Below are 24,576 nucleotides of genomic sequence, written 5' to 3' on the forward strand. Positions count from 1 at the left end.
CAGCTTCAGAGTGCAGTGGGTTTGATGTTTTGGGAGAAGACAGGAAAGGAAAGAAAAGGGAAGGGAAGGGAAGGGAAGAGGAAGGAGAAAAAGAAGGGGAAGGGGATGGAAAAGGAGGGGAAAGGAGGGGAGCCAGTGAAGATCCAGGTCAACTGGGCATCTTTTGGCCATCCAAGTTTGCCTTCCTTTGGAGAGGAGAAGGGAGGGGATAGGGAGGCAGACAGGAGAGGAGGAATTGAGTTACCTTGCCTCACCATAAGTGAGTACCTGCAAAGATCTTGACTTAAAGAGCCCAAGGTCTCCCAGTGCATCCTGGGTCATCTCCAGTCATCCTGAGGAATATCTGGTCTCTGGATTCAGATGGCTCTGGAGGAGAAGTAAGACTGGTGACCTGAGCAGCGCTCCCTCACTCAAAACAAAGTCAAGGGCAAGTCATGTCATCATTTCTCTGATGGCATGGTCTTCTTTGGCAACAAAGGATGAACACAAGTCAGCAAGCTGGTATGCCTGCCAAAAGGAGCGAATGGCAGGCTCACGACAATGCAATTGCCACTTGCAGGAAAATGTCATTCTACCATCATCAGTGCCTATGCTCCCACCATGACAAACTCTGATAAAGTCAAAGAAAAATTTTATGAAGACCTAGAGACCCTTATCATCCATGTACCAAAAGAGGACAAGCTTATTATTCTGGGTGAAATCCTAAGCTAAAACAATAAGGAAAGGAAGCCTCATTTGCTTTCTCCTCCTCTTCCTTCCTTGCATTCAGGTATCATTTATTTGGCATAGGAGTACAGCAGAGGCATAAGTTTTACATCACATCAAGTACAAATAATCTGAAGCTGTAACAATGCCCAAAATTTTTCTGATGCTGACATACCAGGAAGTGCAAGTTGAAAAATTAAGCAAATTAAGATTGTTTCACAGTACTGCCAGCTCACATTTTAAAACAGCTTTCAACACACAGCGTTTGAAGCATCTTTGAGTCCATCTCAGTTTAGTTGAAGATGTAAAAAAACAATTAAATCTGTGCTAAAATATGTTTCCTAGCCAAAAAGCCTCATTTACCTTCAAAAAGCATAATATATGATGTAGAACAATAAAAAAAAAAACCCCAAAGTTCGAGGCCTTCTACTCAACTAACAATAGCAACATTCATGAAAATACTTAAATTAGAAAAATGATTTCTGAGGGGAAAAAAAAAAACCCAGGACCAATCGCTAGAATACATTCAATATGTTCCTTCTCACTATTTATTGCATTAGAGAGATGAGATGAGTCCCTATGACATCCAATTCAATTCAAGCATTTATTAAGCATGTTCTGTGCGTCTAAAGCACTTTCCCCAGAATGTGAAGACAAAAATGAAGGGAGTCAGACCTTCAAGTAAACCCCCAGTTTACTGTTGGAGGTAAACAACAGATATACCTATAAGTAAATAGCAATGCATGCAAAGTGATTTTGACAGTGAGAACACTGATAATTAAAGGGAACAGGAAGGGTCTCGTATAGGAAATTGCTCTTGAGGAGACAGAGAGAGAGAGAAGGAGAGAGGGAGAAAGAGAGAGAGAGAGGGAGAGAGAGAGAGAGAGAGAGAAAAGAATTCTAAGCATGGTGGACAGCATGAGATGGAATGTCATATGCTGGGGAAAAGCAGGTAGATCAATTAGGCTAGACTATAGGATTCTTGATGGTGGAGTAATATGAAATAAACCTAGAAATATAGATTGAAACTAAATTGTAAAATAAAATCCTTTAAATGTCAAGCAGAAGAGTTTGCAATTTAATTAGCAAGAGAAAGCCACTCAGAGCCTCCTGAGCAAGGAAGTGACTTGTTCAAACCCATTGCTATAGGAATGTAAATTTAACAGCTTTATAGAAATGGATTGTAAGGCTGGTTGGTTGTTTGGTTGTTGTCCTTCATTCTCAAAGAGGACCAAAATGACATCACTATGCTACAGTCAAGTTACAACGTATCTGATGGTGGCTGATCAGACCAATATGAGCTTGGAATGCTCTACCACAGATTGGGCACAAATAGTCCACATGAACATTTGGGGTGGATATTCCAAATTTGTGCATCCTGCAATTCTTTTGAGCTGTCTCAATTCTGCTTTGCTCATAGAGCACAGCACCTTCTCTGATTTGAACATGACATGCCTATGTCTCCCATGTTACACAATCAATTCCAAAGTTCTTAAGAGAGACCTGGAGAGTGTCCTTGTATCACTTTTTCTGACCACCACGTGAATGCTTGCCCTGTGTGAGTTCTCCACAAAATAGTCTTTTTGGCAAGCATACATTTTGCATTCAAACAACATGCCCAGCCCATCAGAGTTGTGCTTTCTGAAGCAGAATTTGAATGTTTCGCAGTTTAGTTGGAGTAAGGGCCTTAGTGTCTGATACCTTAACCTGCCAGGTGATCTTCAGAATCTTCCTAAAACAATTCAGAAGTGATTCAGTTTCCAAATGAAAAAGAACTTTGTGGATGCACCCTCACAACAAACATTGGCATTTAATAGACTATGTGATTGTAAGAAGAGACAAACAGGATGTGAGAATGATGAAGGCAACGTGCAGTGCAGAATACTGGACTGATCAGACTTATTCTCTCCAAGCTAAATATTCACATTCATCAAAAGTGCTTCCCCCAAGGCAAAATGACTATCAGAAGAATTAATGTCAACAAATTAAAGCTATTCTCTGGGCAGGAACAGTTTGTTGCTAACTTGGAGGAAAAGTTGAGCAAACACACAGTTGGCAACAGTGGAGCAGAAAAGGAGTGGACAGCTTTCAGAGATCTGGTGTGTAGCACTGCTTTTGCTCATTTGGGCCAGAATACTCTAAAACACCAAGACTAGTTTGATGAAAATGATGAGAAAATTCAGAAGCTACTAAATGAAAAACAAGAACTCCATAGGGTTTACCAGCAGGATAGTTCATCTGTCTCTAAGAAGGCAGCATTTCATGCCATCTAAAGTAAAGTACAAGCAAAGCTTAGAGAGATGCAGGATTCTTGGCTCAGCAAGAAGGCATATGAAATTTGAAATTCAGTTTTATGTTGATATTACAATTCACAATGTTTTTATGATGCCTTGAAGGCAATTTAAGGGCCAAAGACCTATGGTGCATCTCTACTACTCAGTGCTGATGGGGCCACATTGATTAGGATATGGTAAGGACATTATCCTAGAGAGATGGGTTGAACACTTCTGTAGTGTTCTCAACAGACCATCATCAACCAATGCTGAGGCCACTGACCATTTACCTCAGGATGAAGTCAATCCCTCCCTAGCTGAAGTTTCAATGGAGGAAGAGGTTTTCAATGTCATTGGGCTCCTTTCATGTGGCAAAGCACCTGATACTGATTCTATTCCAGCTGAGATTTACAAGGTAGGGGGTCCATTGCTCTTACAAAAGCTGACTGAAATATTACAGGTAACATGGCAAGAGGAGGTTATCCCCCAGGAGTTCAAGGATGCCTTCATTGTCCATATCTATAAAGGTAAAGGGAATAGATTGTCCTGTGACAATCATGGGGGAGGTGGGTCTCTCTCTTAGTGGTTGCTGGTAAGATTCTTACTAGAGTCCTTAAAAGGCTGATCCTTCACCTAGAAGATGGTCATATACTTGAGAATCATTGTGGCTTCAAAAAGTGCTGAGGAATAGTCGATATGGTGTTTGCTGCCTGAAAACTCCAGGAGAAATGCCTGGAGCAAAACAGAGGCCTTTGATACCATTAGTCGTGAGGGCGTATGGAAAATTATGTCAAAATTTGGTTGCCCAGAGAAGTTCATCAGCACTGTACATCAATTTCATAATGCATACTTGCCCAGGTTCTGATAATGGACAATGCTCTAGTGCTTTCCCAGTTACCTATGGAGTGAAACAGGGCTGTGTGTTTGCTCCCATGCCTTTTTTCTTTCAGCATGATTGTAAGTCAGAGATCAGATGAACCCTTTCGGTCATATATTATTCTGAACAAACATAAGTCATTTAATGTATATCTGTTTGCTTTGTGTTACTTGGGCTTGGCTTTCTTGTCTAAGTTCTTGCCAGATTGCTAGAGCTGATTGTATTGTGATTGAAACTGAGATTGAAGAAAGAAACTTTCTTATCTCTTAGGAAAGGGTATCCTGGAAAGCTTAGAAAGTAGCATGAGTTTGGTTTTTTTTCAATGGAGAATAGGTAACTTCTGAAGGAAGAAGGGACCAGCATTCTTTGCTCCCATTTTTTTTCCATGGAGGTAAGGTTGTTAGACATATTATATAATAATAGCACCTACCTCACAGGATAGTTATGAGGATCAAATGAGACAACACCTGGAAAGGGTTTTAAGAACATAAAAACATTATGTAAATGCCCATGATTATTAGTATTTGCCTGATGTTTCTCTATAACACAATGAAAATAGTATGATAATTTGTCCAATATTTCCTCCACTCCATTTTTTTGGAGGGGGACAGAAGGAAGGTAGTCTGTGCCATGTGTAGAGCTAGGTTGGGAGGTGGAGAGGAAGGGAAGTTTTTGCATTTTTCTTGGAGTATCAGTGATCACAGGAGAATTTAAGCCTGTTCACTGATACCAGAGAATCGGAGATTATAATTTTAAAATTCCAATTTAAGGATAATTTTCAAAAAAGACAGAGCACTTCTTTGTCGTTCAGTAACCTTAGATGACTTCAAAACATAGTCTTTGGACTGTGCTATAAAACTCAGGGCTCATACTTTCACTATCATTTCCACAGCAAGCCAGTGCATGAGGGCTTAAAAGATTGTTTCTGGGATCTTCACATCCAGAGCTGATCTCTCATATCCTCTCTTCTCTTTTCTCTCCAAAATACAAATAATGAACATTCAAAACCAAAGGACTTGGAATCTGAACTTAGAGGGACTTGAAGGATCGTTGAATCCAACTCCAATACTTTACAGACATGGAAGGTGAAAACCAGAGAGGTTGTGATTTGTCGAAGATCATATAGCTTCTTAGTGGTGGAACCTGGACTGTGGTATGGCTCAGGTCTCCCAACTTGTACTCCAGTATTCTTTCTGCTCTTCCAGAGTGAACAAAAGCTATTTATTATCACAGATTTAGGGCTAGATGACACTATAAATTCGATACAAGTAGACAATTCCTTATGTTCGGAAACATTTATTCAATGACTGCTATGTGCGAGGCACTGGGAATGCAAAGACAAGAATGAAACAAGTTCTGCCTCCAAAGAGCTTACATTCTGTCGTGTATACATTTAACTATATGGAAAAGAAATGCAAAAAAAATACATATAGAAAATCCCCAGTTCATTTCAATTTAGACAACTAGAAACACTACTTAGAGATCTTTTGAACCTAGTTCTGACGGCCAGTGACAGTTTTCCTCACAGGATGTTAAGACAAATGGAGTGTGTCTTGGAGGTCACAAAACAGCTCCCAGACAAGGAAGAACTGGACTGTTTAATCTGCTTTTCTCCATGGAGAGAGGTTCTCATTTCTACATCTGATGTTCTTTGCATACTTAGGCTGGTATCACAGCTGACTCCATTGACCATAAAGGGACTATGGAAGTTGGCAGCAAAAATAAAGACTATTCACGTGCAGAGAGAGGACAAGGAAGAACTGATAACTATTAGGTTGTGGCCAGTACAACCATCCTGTAGGAAAAGCTGTGTTTTCTTTGAGGATCAAACAGGAATACAGAAAAAAAACCTCAATGAACCTGAGTCAAATCCCCCCCTAGAAATGCCAAAACTGCCACAAAAAGATTAGATGAGGAAACAAGGGCTTGGAAAGGTTAAGTGTAAGCTCTTATGTATAAATGGGGCTACAAATTCTTACAGTATGTATCTTAAAGGATCAGTAATGAGGAACAAATTAGTTAATAAGCAAATTAAGGTTAATCAATAAATCAAAATAGTTAAATATTTAATAACTGTGAACATTATATGACTATAAGCTACTGTTGTTTTCAATTGCAAGTAGTCATGCAATCTAGTGGACTGAATTAGTCTGAAACCCAGGAAGCCCAGATTCTGCTCTTGGCCCTATCAGTGACCTGTTTCAGCCTCTACATTCAAATGTGGCTGTCATCATCTGCCTCCATACCATGGAGGCAGGTTGTGGGATTTATGACTATATAAATATGAATGTACTTTGAGTTCAGCTGCTTAAAGTGAAACACTCCTTTTACACTAGGAAGGGTCCTTAAAAAACAATCAAACAATGAATTAACACTTTGTTGATTTAAAAAACTCCTGAGTCTCGAAAATTGTTAAATTTTTAGTTGAGCATTTACACCACAGAAATTGGCAAACAAATCAACTATAAATTGGGGCTTGACTTTTGTTTAGTCTGAAGAAAGTGAAGAAGAAAATGTTAACATGGATTAAACTTAAAAGTATGTCTTGTATACATTTTTCACCAGAGAACTAGCTGTTAAGCCATCACAGCCCTGCCTATAACCCACCACCTTCATGCCAACAAGAGATGGGAGTGCTCAAGAAATGAACTTGGAGCACTGTGGTACTTGATCAGCTATTTAGGCTGTAATGGACAGTCTTGTATTGTATTCTAGGTGTTTTCTACTTGTATTTTCTGACTTTACTCAAAATAATGTTGACTCCTTGAAAGGGAACAACTTTAGAGAGATAGACAGGCAGATGATGGATGGATGGATGGATGGATGGATGGATGGATGGATGGATGGATGGATGGATAAATAGATATTTTACTTGTTCATTATGCATTTATTTATTATGTATATTATGCAATTTATTTGTGTCAGGTTGTAAGACAGATAAACACAGTGCACAGGAGAACTGCTAGCACAGATTCACTCATAATCTGGTCAGACAGGAAAGACACTAAGAAGGAGTTAATAATTTTATTTTATTCTAGTCTAGTCTTCTCACAAGAGGGTTGCTGATAACAGGAGCACCAACTCCTGCAGCATTCCCTAATCACCCTTCTCACAAGGGCCAGTGGAAATGGGGGAGGAGGCAGCTAACCTTGTGTCTTGATAGGGTCAATGGAGACAGGCACAACTTGTGGTTCCCCTAAATCCCCTTAAGCCTCAGTGGGAGCCAGCTGAGGCAAACATAAATTCCCCCCAAGTCTTGATGGGGGCCAATGAAGGCACACACAGCATTTGTGTGTTCAACCCTAAGGGTTCTCCCTTCACTGTCTAGTGACCACCTGTTTTATAGGTCAACAGACAAAGAAGGCATACTGCCAGCAATAGCCTCACAGGTTGACATCACCTCATCTCTATATCTTACTGTGCAGCTGCAGTGCGTATTTATATTATTAATCATTACATGCTGCCCTGTAAGCATGGTGGGGATGTTTGGAACCATAACTGTGGGAACTCATATCTAATACCTGGGAACAAGAGATGGTTATGGCTATGGATCCTAGGAAACCAAACTCTAAGAAATAATCACAAAAATTCACATTACGCACACTCAAATCCACCTTACATACAAAGGTCCTGTACTAAGTGCAGGTTATATCATTATAACCAAATAAGACAGTCCCTGCCCTCAGGGATCTTAAATTCTAATGCAGGGAAGATAACACAGAAGAAATGAATGGGGGGAGGTTACCCATAAGAAGGAATGGGGAGGAGTCAGGTATAGTACAAATTTCCAGTAAGGTGAAGATAGTTAAAGAATAGGGGTTATAGTGAAAAGACTGCTTTCTTTCACATAGTTATAGAGCATATGTTTGGTCCTCAATAAATATTTGGTGAATTGAATTTAATGCTAAGCAATAGATATAATCACTAAAATCAGAACTGAGTGAATCTTACAGCTTATCTTATCACAGAATCATAGAATCCTAGACTGGGAATGAACCTGAGAATTCATCTGGTCCATCTCCCACATTTTACAGACTAGGAAATGAAGGCTCAGGGATGGGCAGTGACTTGCCCAAGATCACCCAGCTTCTTAATGAGAGAGTTTTAACTAGAACCCAGGATTTGAGGCTCCCCACTACAGTTCTTTATATATTCAAAGCACTGCTACTACTCTTGAAGAAGAATGTAATGAAGGGATGAGTAAGACATAATGAAAAGTGAATACAGATGTATGATTAACATCATCATGATATTTCTTCTTTTTCTTCCCTAGGTTTTGGAGGTGCTCTCGGTTACCTTTTGGGTGCTATAGACTGGGGACATTTGGAACTGGGAAGGTTGCTGGGCACAGAATTTCAGGTCATGTTCTTCTTCTCAGCTCTGGTGTTTACTACCTGTCTCATCATACACTTGTGCAGTATCCCTGAAGCACCTCTCTGTGATAACCCAGAAGACAGCACACTGCAGCACAACCCACAGGGCCCTCTGCTGATGCAAAATGGAGGCTATGCCTATGGTTCTCTAGAGAAAGTCAAAGATACTTACATGAAAACAGAGCAGACTGAACTAGCTACAGCAAAACTGGGAGAAGCCAAGGAAAATAAGGAGGAACTGGTGAGGATGGATGTCCTCTTTTGTTTTGTTTTAAACTGTATTTGCTTTTCTCTGATCTTTCCATTTTTTTCTCTAGATGTAAAAAGTCAAATGGGAACCTACAGTATTTGTTATTTGGCAAAAAATTGATCAGCTGCAAACCTAGTCTTTTCTTGGCTTCTAGATTAAAAATTCCCCAACTAAGTGAAAGTAATGGCAATTTCTCAACTGTGGTTTTTCCTTTGGCCATCATATTTCTTTCAGCTCTAACACTATTACAGAAAGCTCTGGTTTATATAATACCAGAGGGAAGGTGATAATAGCTTTGAATAGTCTGATTAGGAAGACAGCTGCATGATAGAAGACAGGGGAGAAGAGGACAAGCCTTTATAAAGGCCTATCTCAGTTGATCCTCTCAACAGCCCTGGGAAGTAGGTACTTTGTTATCTCCATTTTACAGTTGAAGAAACTGAGGCAGATAGAGATTAAGTGACTTGTCCGTGATCACACAGGTAGTAAATGTCTGAGACCAGCTTTGAACTCACATCTTTATGACTTCAGGTCTAGTGTTTTATCCTAAGGCTCTAAAAGTGAATACAAGATAGTTTGAAGAGGGAGCAAAGGCTAACAACTAGGGATCAAGAAGTGTTTTAATGGAAAAGACAGAAGCTGAGTTGTAGCTTGAAGAGAACCAAGGAACTTAGTTCAAGCTCTTGTCATCTCTTGCTTGGATTATTGCAGGAACCTTTTAATGGAGCTCTAAGAACGCTATATGGTAAGTCACAGGTGGGGTGATGTCATTCCCTGCTCAAGTGAAATGTCAGTGACTGTTTAATGCTTCTACCATTGTCTAGCATATGTACAAGCTCCATGATTCTGGGCAAGTCAATTAACTTCTCTCAGCCTCAATTTCCTAGTCTGTAAAATGGTGATAATAATAGCGCTTACCTCACAGGGTTATGAGGATCAAATGGGTAACATGCTTTTCAACTCTTAAAGTGTTCCTTAAATGTTGTTCTTCTTATTTATTCCCAATGAATTTCATCTTAAGTATTTGAGTGCAATGTTCTGGTCTTTCAGAATCATTCTGAATCCATTTTCTGTCACCTTTGTGTTAACTTTTGCTCTTTACTTGCATACAATCACGATCCCTTGTTTTAGAGTGGGAACCTGAATTTTTTGAATGTTCCTGCTAGCTATCTTTAAACTTCATCTCCAATCCTAAATGCTCTTATACAGCTCTGCCATTTTAGCAGGAGTGTGTTTGTGTGTGTGTGTGTGTGTGTGTGTGTGTGTGTGTGTGTGTGTGTGCGCGCGCGCCCCCCTGTGTGTGCCTGCGGACTACATTTCCTTTTATTCCTGATTAATTTATATAGCAGCCATCGCAACCTTCATCAGACAGTGATTAACAGTCTTTGTGAGACTTTAAAATGTGTTGAGAACCATTGTCAAACCTCTTGTGGCTTTATCAAGGAAATTAGGGAGCTAGTGAGAAAAGGGCAATTTCATTTTCATTTTCATTTTTAAAACCCAAAAGGGAGCTGAGAATTTTCATGCCTGACTTTTAGTGAAATAACAAGACTAATTTGAAAGCTCATGTGGGTTTAAGAACAAAAGTAGAACTAGGTTTCTGAGAGAGGGAGGGAGTGGGTGAATATGGTGCCTGAGGCAGAGGCCAAAATTAATGAGTGAGGAGGAAGGGGACACCTGTTGTCCAGTTTTAATCTTTATTATGTACATTCATTGAGGAAAGGAGCTGGTTTTCCCTCATTTCATCTACTTAATTCTTACACTTCTTCTAAAGTTCAACTCAGGTACCACCTCCTTAACAGGCCTTCTTTGATTGATGATCTTAATAATGAACTTACCCCTTAGACCTCATATAACGCTTTACAGTGCACCTCTTTAATGTACTTAATCATGTGACATTTTCTGTTATGTCACCTATGAATGTACCATCTCTCCCTACTATGGTATTAATTCAATGTGGGTAGGAAGTATCTTATCCAAATCTTGTATCTCCTCTTAGGGTCCACTAGAGTTGTGATCTACTCCAAGTAAGCTCAGGATACAAGCTGAAGGAAGGAGTGCACCGATAAGGAAGGATTAATTGGGAGCCTAGTTCCCAAACTGTTCTTCCTTAATCTGAGAGGCTCTTTGAAGTTCAATTTTTTCTTTTATAAAATGAACCAAGATAATTTCTGAGTTTTCTGAGTTTCCAGCTATAATATTTTACAATTGATTGATATCTCCTCTATCTTCCTTTCTCCCTCTCATCTGAACAGGGATTTATCCTAGGGTTGATAAATACAAATATATTAACTTGTGGGACATCTTGATAGTCTCCAGGAAGATAATTTTAACCTTTCATTAACATACTGCCTCTGGACCTTTCTTTGAATGACAAAGGTTTGGCAGGAAGTACCTGGCAGAGTAGGGTACAATCTGGTTCTTGGAGTCAAGAAATTAAAGATTTATCACCATTCCTATGGATGTACTTGTGGGTGATTAGTTGTGTGAATATGGATGTTACTGAAAATTTCTGAGAATTAGTTCATTCATCTATAAATAGGGATTATAGTAATGCACTACCAATCTCACAGTGGTGTTGTCAGGATCAAGTGAGATAATACATGGAAAATGCTTTACAAACTTTAAGGGCTGATATATCAATATTGCTTATTAATATCATCAGGCACTTAGGTAATGCAGTAGATCTAGTGCTGGGTCTGAAGTCAGAGAGATTCATTATTCTGAGTTCAAATCTAGTCTCAGACACCTATTAGCTGCGTGACTCTGGGCAAGTCACTTAACCCTGTTTGTCTCAGTTTCTCATCTGTAAAATGAGTTAGAGAAGGAAATGGCAAATCATTCTAGTATCCTTGCCAAGAAAATTGCAAATGGGATCACAAAGTGTTGGACCTGACTAAAAAGGAATGGACAACAAATTGACATTATCATAATGATTATCATCCTCGTTTAGGAAGAGTTGGAGTGACACACTGACCAGACACGTTGACGACCAATAGATGAATGTGCTTATGAACAGCCTTCATTGTGAAAGAAGTTTACATACTTCTCAGCCATTAGTGGAAACTTTAAAAAAAAAATGGAACATTGAAAACTTTACCAAAAATGCAGAAAGTCAGAAATATTAAACACATCATATTGTCCTGATTACAGGACAACAAAAATATGTTCAGTGAAGGGCCTTTGATGAAAGAGTTATAAATTCATTGGAGACTAAGTAACTTAATACCAAAGAACAAAAAGAGCAAAGAAAAAACTCTGAGAAAATGACAACAGTGAGACAACATACTCAACTTAAGGAATTCGACTAAAGCAGTTCTTATGGGAAAGTTTTTATATCTAAAATGCTTTCATTAACAAAAGGGAGAAAGAAAAAATCAATAAACTTGGCATGTGACTAAAAAAACTAGCCAAATCATGTGTTTCCCCAGCAGTGGCAACAATACTAGTGGATGTGCTTATGGGATCCTGTCACAAGTGGGCGCTATGAAGCCACTTTTGTACTTGTATTCATAATAACAATAGATGAATTTTTTAGGGCTTTAATGTCTGCAAAGTGCTTTTCATACATTATCTCATTTCAGCCTTACAATAATTCTTCAAGGTAGGCACTACCAACTTAATTATCCCCATTTGAAGATTAGTTTCTCATTAATTTATGAAATTATGAAATGTGGCAGGCATGCCTGTTTCTTTGGATACTCACCAGGAAAGACCATGATGGCAAAGGGGAACTGAGGCGACAATCACACTTTAATAAGGCAAAAAGGGTGTAGGAAAGAATAGGCATAGAAAGTACAAAGATAAGCTGAGAAAAGGGTTACAGAGGCAGAAGATGCAGGCACAGGGAATGGTATAGTTATGGAAGGCAGTCAGAAAGGAGGAGGAAGAGAATGGAAAGGGGATGAGTCAATTATGTAATGTTCAGTTGGAGTTCACAGCATTGGAGCAGCATGGACCCTTAGGAGATGGAAGTGCGCTCAGAGGGCGACAGTTTGGTCTCATTTTCATAGTTTTTTTTGGGGGGGGTGACACACTAATAATGCTTATCTGTGCCACCTTGGAGCTTCATTAACGCATTCGAATCATCTTATACTTGTTGATTAGAATTAAAAATTGACATATCCATGTCATATAAGTGTTATTAGCACCATTTGATATTGTGCTGGTCTTACTACAGATGTCTGGAACTTAACTGAGGTTTTCACATCATAGGACCAAAAGATGCTGATAACAAGGCCTAGATGGCTTCCCTTCATTCAGTACCTATTACCAGGTTGTGATTTTTGGTTAATATATGATATAATTTGTGAATTATGCTCCTTTGGTCTCTGGGATGGTCTGCAAGTAACTTATAAATTCTTCTTTACAATCTTCCTACTATTCCCCTTTCTATACTGGCTACTTTTAAACCTACTTATTATATTAACTTGAAGCAGGATAGGATGGTCAAGGGAACCAGAGCAAGATACAATTTTAACACATGAGGATGAAGAAACTGAGGTTCAAATAGGTTCAGAGATTGATTCATGGTAATATCACTAGTAAAAGTCAGAGGTGGAATTTCAACCTAGTTCTCCCTTGAGTCTAAGTTCAGTGCTTTACTCACTATGCTACCTTGTCTCATATACTTATATATGAGAAAGAGCCTTAGTCATCTTGTGTAAAGCCTCCCTGAGCTCTAGTCTTTGGGATCTAGGGAGGTTTTTCTTTTTAGCCCCTCCCCTTCCATTTTACTGATGAGCAAACTAAGGCCCAAAGAAATTAAGTGACTTGTCCAGGGTCGCACAACTAGTGTCTCAAGGTCTTCCTCACTCCAAACCCAGCCTATTCACTGTACCATGTATCTTTCTAGGGAAGTTTTATAGACATAATGAATTAATTAGATGATCAAAGTCCAGGGAAAGTGACTCTCATCAAAGTTAGCACTAGCACTGCTAGTATGTAGCATTCAGGCCTCTAATACCTAGTGGAATGAGTTCTCAATTTGAATTCCCATGACTTGGTTTAATTACTGGCACTACCACTTACTCTCAATTTTCTCACTTGTAGCATGAGGGGGGATTGGTTTAGGTAATCCTTAAGGACACTTTCAGCTCGAAATCCATGACCCTGTGACCCAATGGAAGTCATACCTTTGTCTTGTGTTTTGTCCTAGACTCAGAGCAAGATGACCATGAAATCCTTGCTGAGGGCTATTCTGGGCATGCCTCCTCACTACCGCTATCTCTGTGTCAGCCACCTCATTGGATGGACAGCTTTCCTTTCCAATATGCTCTTCTTCACGGATTTCATGGGACAGGTAACACTGACATTTGCTCACACAGACCAATCAGTCAGAAAGTGATTGCTGAATTCATTTTATTGGGGATATAAAGCAAGAATAAGGCATAATTCCTACCCTCCAAGAGTCTTCTGAGGAAAACAATTCAAACAACTCAGGAACAACACTCAACACCACTGTAAAAAATCCATCCAAGGAGCAAATTTTAAATCTACTTTAAGGTCAGGTGTAAAGTTCAAATAAACTTAATTGCATCAAGGAATAAGCTTGAATTAATGAAAGCATGAATGAATGAAAAAGTATGTATTAAATGCTTTTAGTGTTCCACACACTATGTAAAGTGCTGGATACAAGCTAGGAAGGCAGTTCCTGCCTTCATGGAGCTTAAATTCGAATGTGGGAATGACAATACATATGGTTGGTGTAGGAGGAGTATTTTGAACAGGAATGTCACAAAGATGGTGTTTCAAGTCATAGGACAATTAATTGTGCTGTATTTGTTTAATTAGTGTCTCAGAACTAAAGTTATTTAGCGGGAGGACAGGAAAGAAAGGTACTAGATAGAGTACAGGAACATGGCAGGTTGAGAATGTCTAAGCAGTGGTCAAAGTATCTCTATGCAATTTATCACATTCTATATGCTCAATGTGCCTTAGCCCTCTGTGTGTGATGTTAACCCTACCACCTTGTTTTTCCAAATTAGTTTCATCATGGACAGCTCCCAGCCCCTTCCAGGTTTTCCTATATGCAAAGCAGCTGGATATGAATGATGATAATCACCACTTCTCTCCACATGGTCTTTCTTATGCTTTGTGGAGTAGCCACAAGGGAAAACCCCTTACCAGCTCCATGTTATAAACATGGTAATTAAGCTTCCAGATTTTCTCATCTGGGAAATATGCTTCCCAACCTCATCTAGTACTAGACAGAACCCCAGTGGCTTTGTGAGTCTGAAATTTCGATAAATGTGGGTATGTCCATTGATGACTTTTTACGAAGACAAAGATAAATCCTGATTGCCTTTCAGAAATTAGGGCCACCCAGAAAGTAATTGGCAGATGGGGACCCAATAGGCTGGACTCTGGTCAGAGGAAGCATGTCTATGTACAAAAATAAGATTGCTTTTACCTTTTGACCTCTTACCTTATGTCTTTTTCCTTGAGTACAATTGGAGGTAGAAAAAGGATTTCTTTCTCTGTCATTCACCAATTACCCTAGGTATAATCAATGATGACTTAAGAAAGAAGCCTAAGAGATGACAGCAAGTGGGGAAGGCATGGAGTTCCTGCAGGAGGCTGGCCAGAAAGGTGGAGTTCATGGACAATGTTCCCATTTACCAAACATTTGGGTTGTAGATGTGGAATTTTGATTTCCTAGACCACCTTATCTCAGAATCTAGTCTCCTATCCAGAAAAAAGAGATTTCCAGATTGACTTCAGTATTGGGGGTTACCTCATTGGTAACACCAAAATTCAAGAGGTCAAAGACCTGGCTTTCTAGAGAGAAGTAAAGTCCCTGAACAGTATTCCCCTTGGATAAAGAAAATGAATTGCTCATGTATCCTTTGAAGCGAGAGTGTCAATAAGAGTTAAAGCCATATTGGGAGGAAGGGAAAAGGGATCTATCAATCAATAAGCGTTTATTAACTGCCAATCACATGGTTGGTTGTTGTGGTTTGTCCTTCATTCTTGAAGAGGACCATGATGTCAGGAAGATGATACCATGATTTGCAACTGAATTGGATTTAAGTGAGGGAGGATTGTGCAAGGTCATCAGTCTCACTTTCTCCTCCAGAGCCATCTGGGTCCAGTGGCCAGGTATAGATCAGAACAACTGGAGATGGCCCAGCAGTGGAGAGACAAAGACAGAAATGAAATAGTCCGTACTCTCAAAGAACTTACAATTTAGTAAGAAATTTCTAAAAGGAAATCAAAATCTTCCCACTTCCTACTTAAACTGAGTTGTTTAGGCAGTCAATGCAAGTCTAGAGGAAAACAGATTTGCTTTCTAACATCTCCAAGGTGTGTTTCCCTTTTAGGGGAACCAAAGCCTTAAGAGTCGCATTGAAATACTAAATTTTTGTGTGGATCTTCTGAAAGCAATAATGAGGAGACTCTGGAATTTTGAGGTGTTGCTTATTTTGCTTCCCTAAAGTATGAGATAGCCTTCCAGGGGATCTGAGCCACAGGGTAGCTTTATGAGTCAGGGAGGGATGTACAGGACTCCATAGGAAAGTGGGACTTAGGCAAGGGGTTTCCCTGTTGGCAATGCTTTTTTGGCAAGTTCTTTCCTGAGGGGAAGCTTATGGGCTATTTGTATGTTTTATATTTTCTTGTTCTGTTCCTAGGTTCTAGAGTAAAATAAAGGCCATTCTCTACCCATATATATTTACTTCCTTTAGTACTTACATGGGAGTGTTTTTACCCACATCTGTGGGTAAAAAGACAGAAATATAATTGAAGATATTCCTGAAGGAAATTCTGAGTGAAGGCAGGAAGTAGAAAAGATAAAATGATCTTCTTGGGCAAGCTGAAGGACAAGATCTAATCTTTGGGAACCCAGAGTTCTAGCAATGAACGTTATGACCAATGACATGACTTAGGCCATGGGTTATGTCTGTGACCCTCACCAGTCATTTATCATCATTTTCTCATCTCATTCAGTGGATAGAGCACTGGGCCAGGAATCAGGAAGATGAGTTCAAACCTGGCCTCAAATGCGTACTAGTTGTGTGACCATGGGCAAATCACTTAACTTCTTTTGCTTCAGTTGCCTCAGTTGTAAAATAGAGATAATAGGGCCTATTTCCCAACTTTGTTGAATGGTTCAAATGAGATAATTTTTGTAAACTGCTTAGCACGGTGCCTGGTATATAATAGGAGCTTAATAATTGCTTGTTTCTTTCCTTCCATCTGTACTTTTGATTCCTTAGAAATTGTAGTCATGATTTATGGCCATAAAGCATCACCAATAAAACACTTTTTAAAAAAAATAGAAATGACCTTTTGTATCAGGGAGCATTTTGGGCTCACTGAAAATGCTGCTTAGTTTCTTAGATATAATCTGGCTCACTCTTCCTGTCCTGTACATCTGTGGGCTCACTTCATTGCCATTTGCTAGGCCTTTCCAAGATACATGATAGTGTAGGAGAGTTCAGATTACATCAATGGCATCTAGAGGTGGTTTTAACAAACTTCCTTGCTGTTCACAAGGGTAATGGCTGCTAGTAGGGACGGTCTCAGTGTTAGTCATCCCTGGTGGAAGTGAGCAGCATGTGGTGAGATAGAGGCAATCCGTGCCCTAGTCAAAGGCCTGAAGCTCCTCTGGGGTCAATCTAACATATCATTTGACACAAAGAGATAGTATGATACCAAGGAGAGCCTGCTCTATCATCTATAGAACCAGTAAAGAGAGAGTATTTTTTAAATAACCAAAAAATTAGATTGTGAGGTCCTTGAGGACAGGGACAATCTTTTGCTTCTTGTATCTCCAATGCTTAGCATGGTGCCTGGGACAAAATAGGCACTTAATAGGTTCTTATTGACTGATTGCATAAAATAAGGAGGAAGGAATTCAGAGCAGGGAGTTATGAACGAAGAGCCGAGAAGTGGGAAACTTAATCCTAACATTATCCTTCTAGCAAAAGGCTAAAATAGGGGTATTAGGGCTATACCAGTTAAATAAGTTTTCACTGGTTGAAACGCAACTGGAGGAACTCAGTAGATTATTACATATTATAATCCAGGAAATAGAATTTCTTCATCCATTTTTTATTTTCCCCTAAGTGAACTACTAGATCAATCTTTTTTTGAATGGCTACAGATCTCATTACGAAAACCCTGTAGTGTTCCAGGGTTGCTGCAATCAACACAATGCTAACCACAAATGAGAGCAGCTGGAGAAGCTCAGTATTTTTAATGGTATCCCTCTTCCATTTGGACGCTGTGCAGGACATCTTCAATGACAGCGTGAGCCGTTTTGGCAAACCATATGTCTCCCTGGTTTATGTCTCATTTGTTATCACTAAACAGAGGATGACCAAATCAAGTAATTTCTGCAGCTTCATTTGTCATAGCATCTTGTATGAGTTCAATATATGCATGAAAGAGAATGGGAAAAACCTCACTGGAGGAGAGCCTTTAAGTCTATATTTTACACTACTGTGCTAAATGGTTTTTTTTGAACAACAAACAAACACAGGGTGACCTTCTGTTTTCTATGTCTCTTAGTCAATTGTGAGATATTGAAGATATGGTCTACTATGGGGAATCATCTGTGAAAACAGAGCCCTTCCCTTCAGATATTTTCATCAAGAATTCCCTCAATGTTTACATAGATCATTCTCATGAAATTTTCTAGAGATTAGAGTGTGGATACAGAGAAGAGCTGTAAAGTTGGTAGTGCATGGGTTGGTAGTTGTAAATGTTTTCTTAGGAGCCTGTTTTCAGAAATATATCCTTTAGGATAATTTTATCTCTCCTTTGAGGGATCTTAAAAATATATCTAAAAACAGAAATAAAATATCTCTTTATGTTTTTAAATTTGTGTCAACTACAGGATGAAGCTTTTACATGTGTGTTTGGACAGGTCCAGCTACTTTTTCTATTTCATCTTCTCAGATGTCATTTCAACTAGGTGGCATAGAGGATATGGCAAATGAATTTGGAGTTAGAAAGACCTAAGTTCAAATCCTGTCTCAAACACTTTCTAGTTCTATGGCCCTGAGCAAGTCACTTAAGTGCTTTCTGCCTCAGTTTCCCTATCTGTAAAATGGGGATAATAATAGTACCCACTTCCCAACATTGTTGTGAGGATGAAATGAGATAATATTTTTGAAGCCCTTTGCTAACATCAAGGTGATATATAAATATTAGTGGCTGTTATTATTATTATCAACGTCTACTTCTTCATATAGCATATTAAATATTCAAGTGTTACAGTCCCAATGTGGTGCTGTTGAGAGTAGGTTGCTATAGAAACACTGGCAAATCTACTCCAGTTTGTATCTCCTTCTTTCCTTCTTTCCACTTTCATGCATAAATTATCTTGGCATGATCTGGCCAAGTAAGTTTGAGTCTCCTGCCAAATTTTCTATTTCACTATTTTTGCTGTTTTATAAAGTATATTGTTCATAATATTCTGTTATCCTCTTTGCAAATAAGCTTGAAATCAGTGCTATTGTGTAGGGGAGAAGAAGAGGATCTGGGAATTCATTGGTCCAGGGAATGATCAGATGAACACTCTCTACCAATGAAGGTTGATACCATCTCTGTCAGAGAAGTAGAGTCTTAGAGAGTCTTAGTAGACTGTAGTTTTTGAGAGTTGCCTAGAGCACTGAGAGAGAGGCTGAGTCTAGCCTAGAGTCTCACGATCAGTATGTCAAACATGAGAGTCAGGTCTTTTATTTCCAAGGTTAGATTCCTGTCACTTTACCTATCTGTGTTGGAAATAGTTTAAGTCTAAGAGTGGCCTATTTCTCATTCTTCCTCTCTCTGTCTCTCTCTCTGTGTCTCTCTCTCTCTGTGTCTCTCTCTCTCTCTCCCTCTCCCCCCCCCCGCCCCCCCATAGAGATGCAGGAAAATAGAGAGGCAGAGAATTTGAATATAGGTGTTCAACTACCATGTTAATAGTAGGCTGGGTCTATATGTGTGTATCCTGAGCTCGTTTCTGGTGGATCAAATTCATGAAAAATATCTGGAGTGAAATTCTGCAGTTGTCCTAGCATCTGGTTGGGCAGGTGGGAGAGAGCTGTATTCCAGCTTCTAGGCAAGGGAGGCATGAGTTTATTGACTTCCAGAAAAGAAAATACTTTATCTGAAACCAGCTAAAGAAGATTGCACTGCTGGTTTTATTTCTAAAATTATTGTATGCACTTCAGGTTCTTGTAATTAACTGGGCTTTGAGGGAATGCCAAAATTCCTCCACAGTGTGAGACCATACCTCAAACACCATCTTAATGGCAAACAGTTCCTTCTAAATGGTATATTTTTGACCTGCTCTGGAGAATTTTCATGAGAAATATGAGTAAGGTCTGTGTGTGTGTTTGTGGGGGTGGGGTGGGGGACAAGGGGCAGGAGAGGTAGATGCTGACTTGTGATAGAATGACTTCTATTGCCATGTCTCAGGTATTGTGTTGTGATGTTTAAAAAGTTCAAGAGACATGACTCCTGGGTAATTAACCATTTTATTAATAATGCTAGCATTTTATTAGTAAGAGAGGACAGTGGCACTCTTGAATGCCAAAGACTCCTCATGGTGGTGGGCTCACAGTTTATATGCCCTGAGAAGAGTGAGTGTTCCTGAAGGTGACAATCAATTCTGATTGGTTAACAATTGAGAGAATGAATATTACAATGAGAAGTGGGCCCACTCCAACTGAGGGACTGAGAGAATGACATGATGCTGTTCTTGGACCAAGAGACTATCTCTACACCCAGACTACTCCCAGCCTTTGGCAATCTAGACAAAGGATCTACCTTCACCCAAATTTGCTTGAGTAGTACTGTGGTCAGAAATTCACCTAGATAAGATGGTCTAGGTGGGGTAAATTTTTGGCAGAGCTCAGTAATGTCCTTCAAAGGCTGGGCTTCAGACAATGAAATAAAACAGGGAAAAAGCCTGGATCTCCCCATAATTGGTTGTCAATAATCATTTCTCTCATTGTCAATAAATGTTCTAGCACAATAAAAAGATACAGTTATAACCAGTTTACACATGGCCAGACATATCTGAATAAAGTTTCAGGTGAACCATTGCTTCAGCTTATGACAAGCTAGAGTAGAAGGAATAAATGGATAGAATGAAGCACATTTGCAACAACTCAGGACTATTTTCTGCAGCAGGTATCTGATGGATATCTGGGTGAGTCTGTAAGGGCGTGTAGTCAGGGAAGAAAAAGACAAGAAGTGGTGGCTGTAGCCCACAAGAAAGCCTGGTGTGGCAAAGAGAGTACTGAGGTTGACAATAGAAAATTTGGGTTCAGTTTTTAACTCTACCACTTACTACCTGTGTGCTACAATTCTGTGGGCAAGTCACTTTTCCCTAGGCCTCAGTTTCCTGATTTGTAAAAACAAGAAAGTTGAACTAGGTGATCTCTCAGGATTTCAACATACTATGATCTGATGAATCCTAAAAAAAATACTACAAGTCCTTGGTTGTTGGATTGGTTCTCTCCATCCATTCCTTCCATTCTAGCTTGTCATGTGCCCCCTGAGTTCCGACTCTTCTTATTGATGCTTGTATAACTTTTAAAATAGTTGGCACAGGTACCAGGGGACTGTTTAGAACAATATAGCATTCTTGGTAGTGGCTTGGGAGTAAATTGAAATGTTCTAGCAGAATGCCCCCAATTCAGCAAGTCATGAAACTCCAGGTTCACAGTCGTTTGAAAGACTTCTAAGGTATGACACAGTCCAAGGAGCATCATGTGGTACTCAGATGATCTCTGGCTTGCCTGAAATATTGCTTTCCAATTTCCTTTCCCCTCTTCCCAGTAGATTTAGATAAGGCTGTAGATAATAGAGAATACTCCCTAGTATCGCCAGAATAGGAAACTTCTCAGCTCTACTCTTAGGCCCCCACTCCAAATCTGGTAAATCTCATGCTTTTGTTGGACAGTCTCATTCAGAAGTCTTATGTAGTTGGCTTTTTAATGACCACTAAAATACAGTAAAGCAACTCGATGGCGCAGTGCAGAGAGTACCAGTCGCAAGGGACCTAAGTCTGAATCCTGCCTAACACACTTACCAACTGCATGATTCTGGGCAATTTACAGTACTTCTTAGCCTCAGTTGTCTCATCTGTAAAAGGGGGATATTAATCACAACTATCTCACAGAGCTGTAGTGCAAGTATTTAAGATAACAAGTAAAATGCTTCGCAAACCTTAAATTGTTATACGAATTATTATTATTGTAGTTAGTGTTATTGTTGTTATAGCTATAACAAAGCCAAAAAATCCTATTGAGGAGCTTTCCAGCAGCCATTGTAAAGGAGTTACTTTGCCTGCCTGACTCCCTTCCTTTACACCTCTTCCTACCAATCCGATTAGAGGAGAGAATAAGGACAGGGATGTAGGGCTTGTAGTGTGTCAAGGTTAGGTCAGCAAGCAAGTGATCAGAAAAGATGGATGGAGAGGAACCACTGGAAGTGGCCACTGCCTCCTGTTGGTCTCCCTGTGGCTGGGGTTTCCAGTAGCTGTCAGACCATTTCAGGCTCCATGTGGTCCTGCATCCCCCAAGATGTTTGATTTCATCCCTCTGGTCTTTCACTGCATAGTTTTCTCCCTCTGGATCTCAGGTGGGACCATTTTCAGCTCTTCAGGATCCACCTCAGTTTGCCAATAACTGTTTCCAGCTTGAGCTACAGGAAAAATGCCAAGGCTTCTGTGAACCCATTTCCCCCAAGAGCTCCCCATTTCAGAAGCCTCTTTGTTTCTGGCCATGTAGAACAGATGGCAAAGAACCTCTGGCCAGAAGGAAGAGTACAACATCTTGGCCCAGAAAAATCCCCGTCTCCTGGCTACGGAGGGATTTGGAAGTAATACCAAGCACTTAGTACCCACAGTATACATCAGGGCTGAAGGCTCAGAATGCCACATTTCAGTTGGAACCAGACTAGCCTACAACTGAGAATGCAGTCCTCTAGGGCCAAATTCCTCCGTTTTGGGAGGAGAATGCCTGGCTTTGGGTACAGATGGACACACTCTGGTAGGGACAGTTGGCAGCTCTACAGGTGACCAAATAGGAGATAGTGCCAACTTCTGATGCTTCTTCTCTACCTCCTTTTCTCCTATTTCATGATGATCTGATCTTGATAATTTCCAAACCTTCAATTTATTTCCTTATTCTTTGCCCAAATCCACCAAATGGAAAGAGGAATGAAGGAAGAGAGCCGGCCATTCAGGCCAAGTGGCTTCTCTGGCTACTTGCAAGCTTTTCTGTAGTTTCTGTTTATTTTTAATTATGTTAACAGTTTTTTGAGTTACTTTGCTTCGTGTTGTTAATAAAAAAGTCAACCTATGAATGATGTTGGCCAACAAGAGCAGAAAATTCCCAAATTCAGGGTGAGAGCTCAAGAGCAGAGATGAAATTTCCTACTTTAGCAATTTTGGTGAATATTCTATTTTTATTTAGATGTCTATGGAACCCGGGTATTTGCTGGACACCAGGAGCAGTGTGAGTTCAGGTGAAGAGTAGTCTAAGAAATGTGTAGGATGAGCACCTTCTAGTGAGAAAAGCTGATACTTCAGCCCTTTGGGACTATAACTATTGGAGTCTTGTTGAAGGTAAAAGACATGTGATAGTCTACAGTAGACCACATCTTTGCACAAATGACTGAAAGGTGTGGAGAAGGCAAGACCATATTGTACTTATTGTTGGTTGACTATGTAAAAAACAAAACAAAATAAAACAACATTTGTTTTGGTTGAGCAAAACACCATCTTACAGACTTTTCTCCAAGAAGTCTCTGGAATGTGTCAAAATTATGCGTGGTTCCTCATAAGACTTAACAATTCAGTACATGCATTTGGCAATTTTCTGATTGTTAATGTGAGCTGAGATATATAATAGGGAAATATGTGCTCACCAAGGATGTTTGCCAGTATCATGGAGGTCTAGTGTCAAATAAGGATTTCCTCTAGATGGTGAGATCCTCCTGGTGCTTCTATTTGTAGATGACACAGTGCTGATTACATCAATTCCTGGAATATTGCAGTCTCCTAAATTACATTTGTAAGCACACAGATTTGGCCGAACTCTTCACACAGGAAAAGTCAAATAGAAGAAGAACTGCTACCTAGACTGTGATTTACAGTTGAATAGATAACTTATAGAGTTCATTCATACCTTGGATGGACACTGCAAAGGGACAGTTATTCAGGCTTAGAATTAAACAGGAGGATGAAAGCAGACTGGATTGCCTTTGGGAAAATATAGAATTTTTAAAAATAATTACAAGCTTACATTTGAGATAAAGATTTATCTCTTCTAAATATAAATATTCTTCCGGTGATATTATATGACTAGAGTCATGACCATTCTACGATGAATCAGGGAGTACCTACATTGTGCAAACAACTGAAGATGAAGATCAGCCAAAGGGCAATGGAGAGAAGGCTGCAACATATTACGAACAAAGAATTATATGGAAGGAGTGTTGCCAAAGATGTCATTAAAGAAATGTATAACAAGAAAAAAGATGGGCCAATCATCTAGCAAAACTAAGGCATAATCAGTGGAAAATCTGTGTGCTCCATTGGCATCCTTGAGAAATCAACAGAGTGGGAAGAAGGTCTCCAGGACAGAGCGGGCTCCTTATGATGAAGTTATGGAAGGACACGGACAAAAGGTACACAGGATAAGATGGGCATGAACGAGTTGCATTTTGCGTCACTGGTTGGAGTGCCTACACCATTGGAATATTTAATACTGGAAGCAAGAAACAAGTAGTAAGATGCAGGAGGACTGCTTAGTTACTGAAGCATCTAATATTAACACTAAGCAAAGGGCTCCAATGCCAGGAAACAATTCTAGGTATCAGAAGAGGATCTTCACAAAGAGGCACCCATAAAATCTATGGGACAAGCTGAGGCCAGGCTGGAATTCAAGAGTACCAAATATTTGTCTGACAAGTCCTGAGTTTGAACAAAGTCTATATGCATGATGTCTTATGTTCAACAACGTGAGCATACCTGTGTCCTCTTAAACTTTAGGTGTTATACTAACTTGTTTCTCCAAATAGACTTCAGTGTGGACAGTTCCCAGTCACTGCCACCATTTCTTGCATGAGGAACAGCCATGTCTGAGAGGGGAT

The 24,576-nt window shown here is 39.7% G+C and overlaps 1 protein-coding gene across 1 annotated transcript in view; it reads left to right on the top strand.

Moving 5' to 3' along the window:
- The window catches only part of SLC45A2 (solute carrier family 45 member 2), a 68,953-nt gene that overhangs the window by 25,300 nt on the left and 19,077 nt on the right, over positions 1-24,576 (top strand). Inside the window, exons 3-4 of the mRNA XM_072605882.1 lie at positions 8,129-8,469; positions 13,637-13,780. Of these exons, the coding sequence (XP_072461983.1) occupies positions 8,129-8,469; positions 13,637-13,780 (485 nt within the window). The remainder of the gene's footprint in view (positions 1-8,128; positions 8,470-13,636; positions 13,781-24,576) is intronic.

Source organism: Notamacropus eugenii, chromosome 4 (genome assembly GCF_028372415.1).
Source record: "Notamacropus eugenii isolate mMacEug1 chromosome 4, mMacEug1.pri_v2, whole genome shotgun sequence".
NCBI lineage: Eukaryota > Metazoa > Chordata > Mammalia > Diprotodontia > Macropodidae > Notamacropus > Notamacropus eugenii.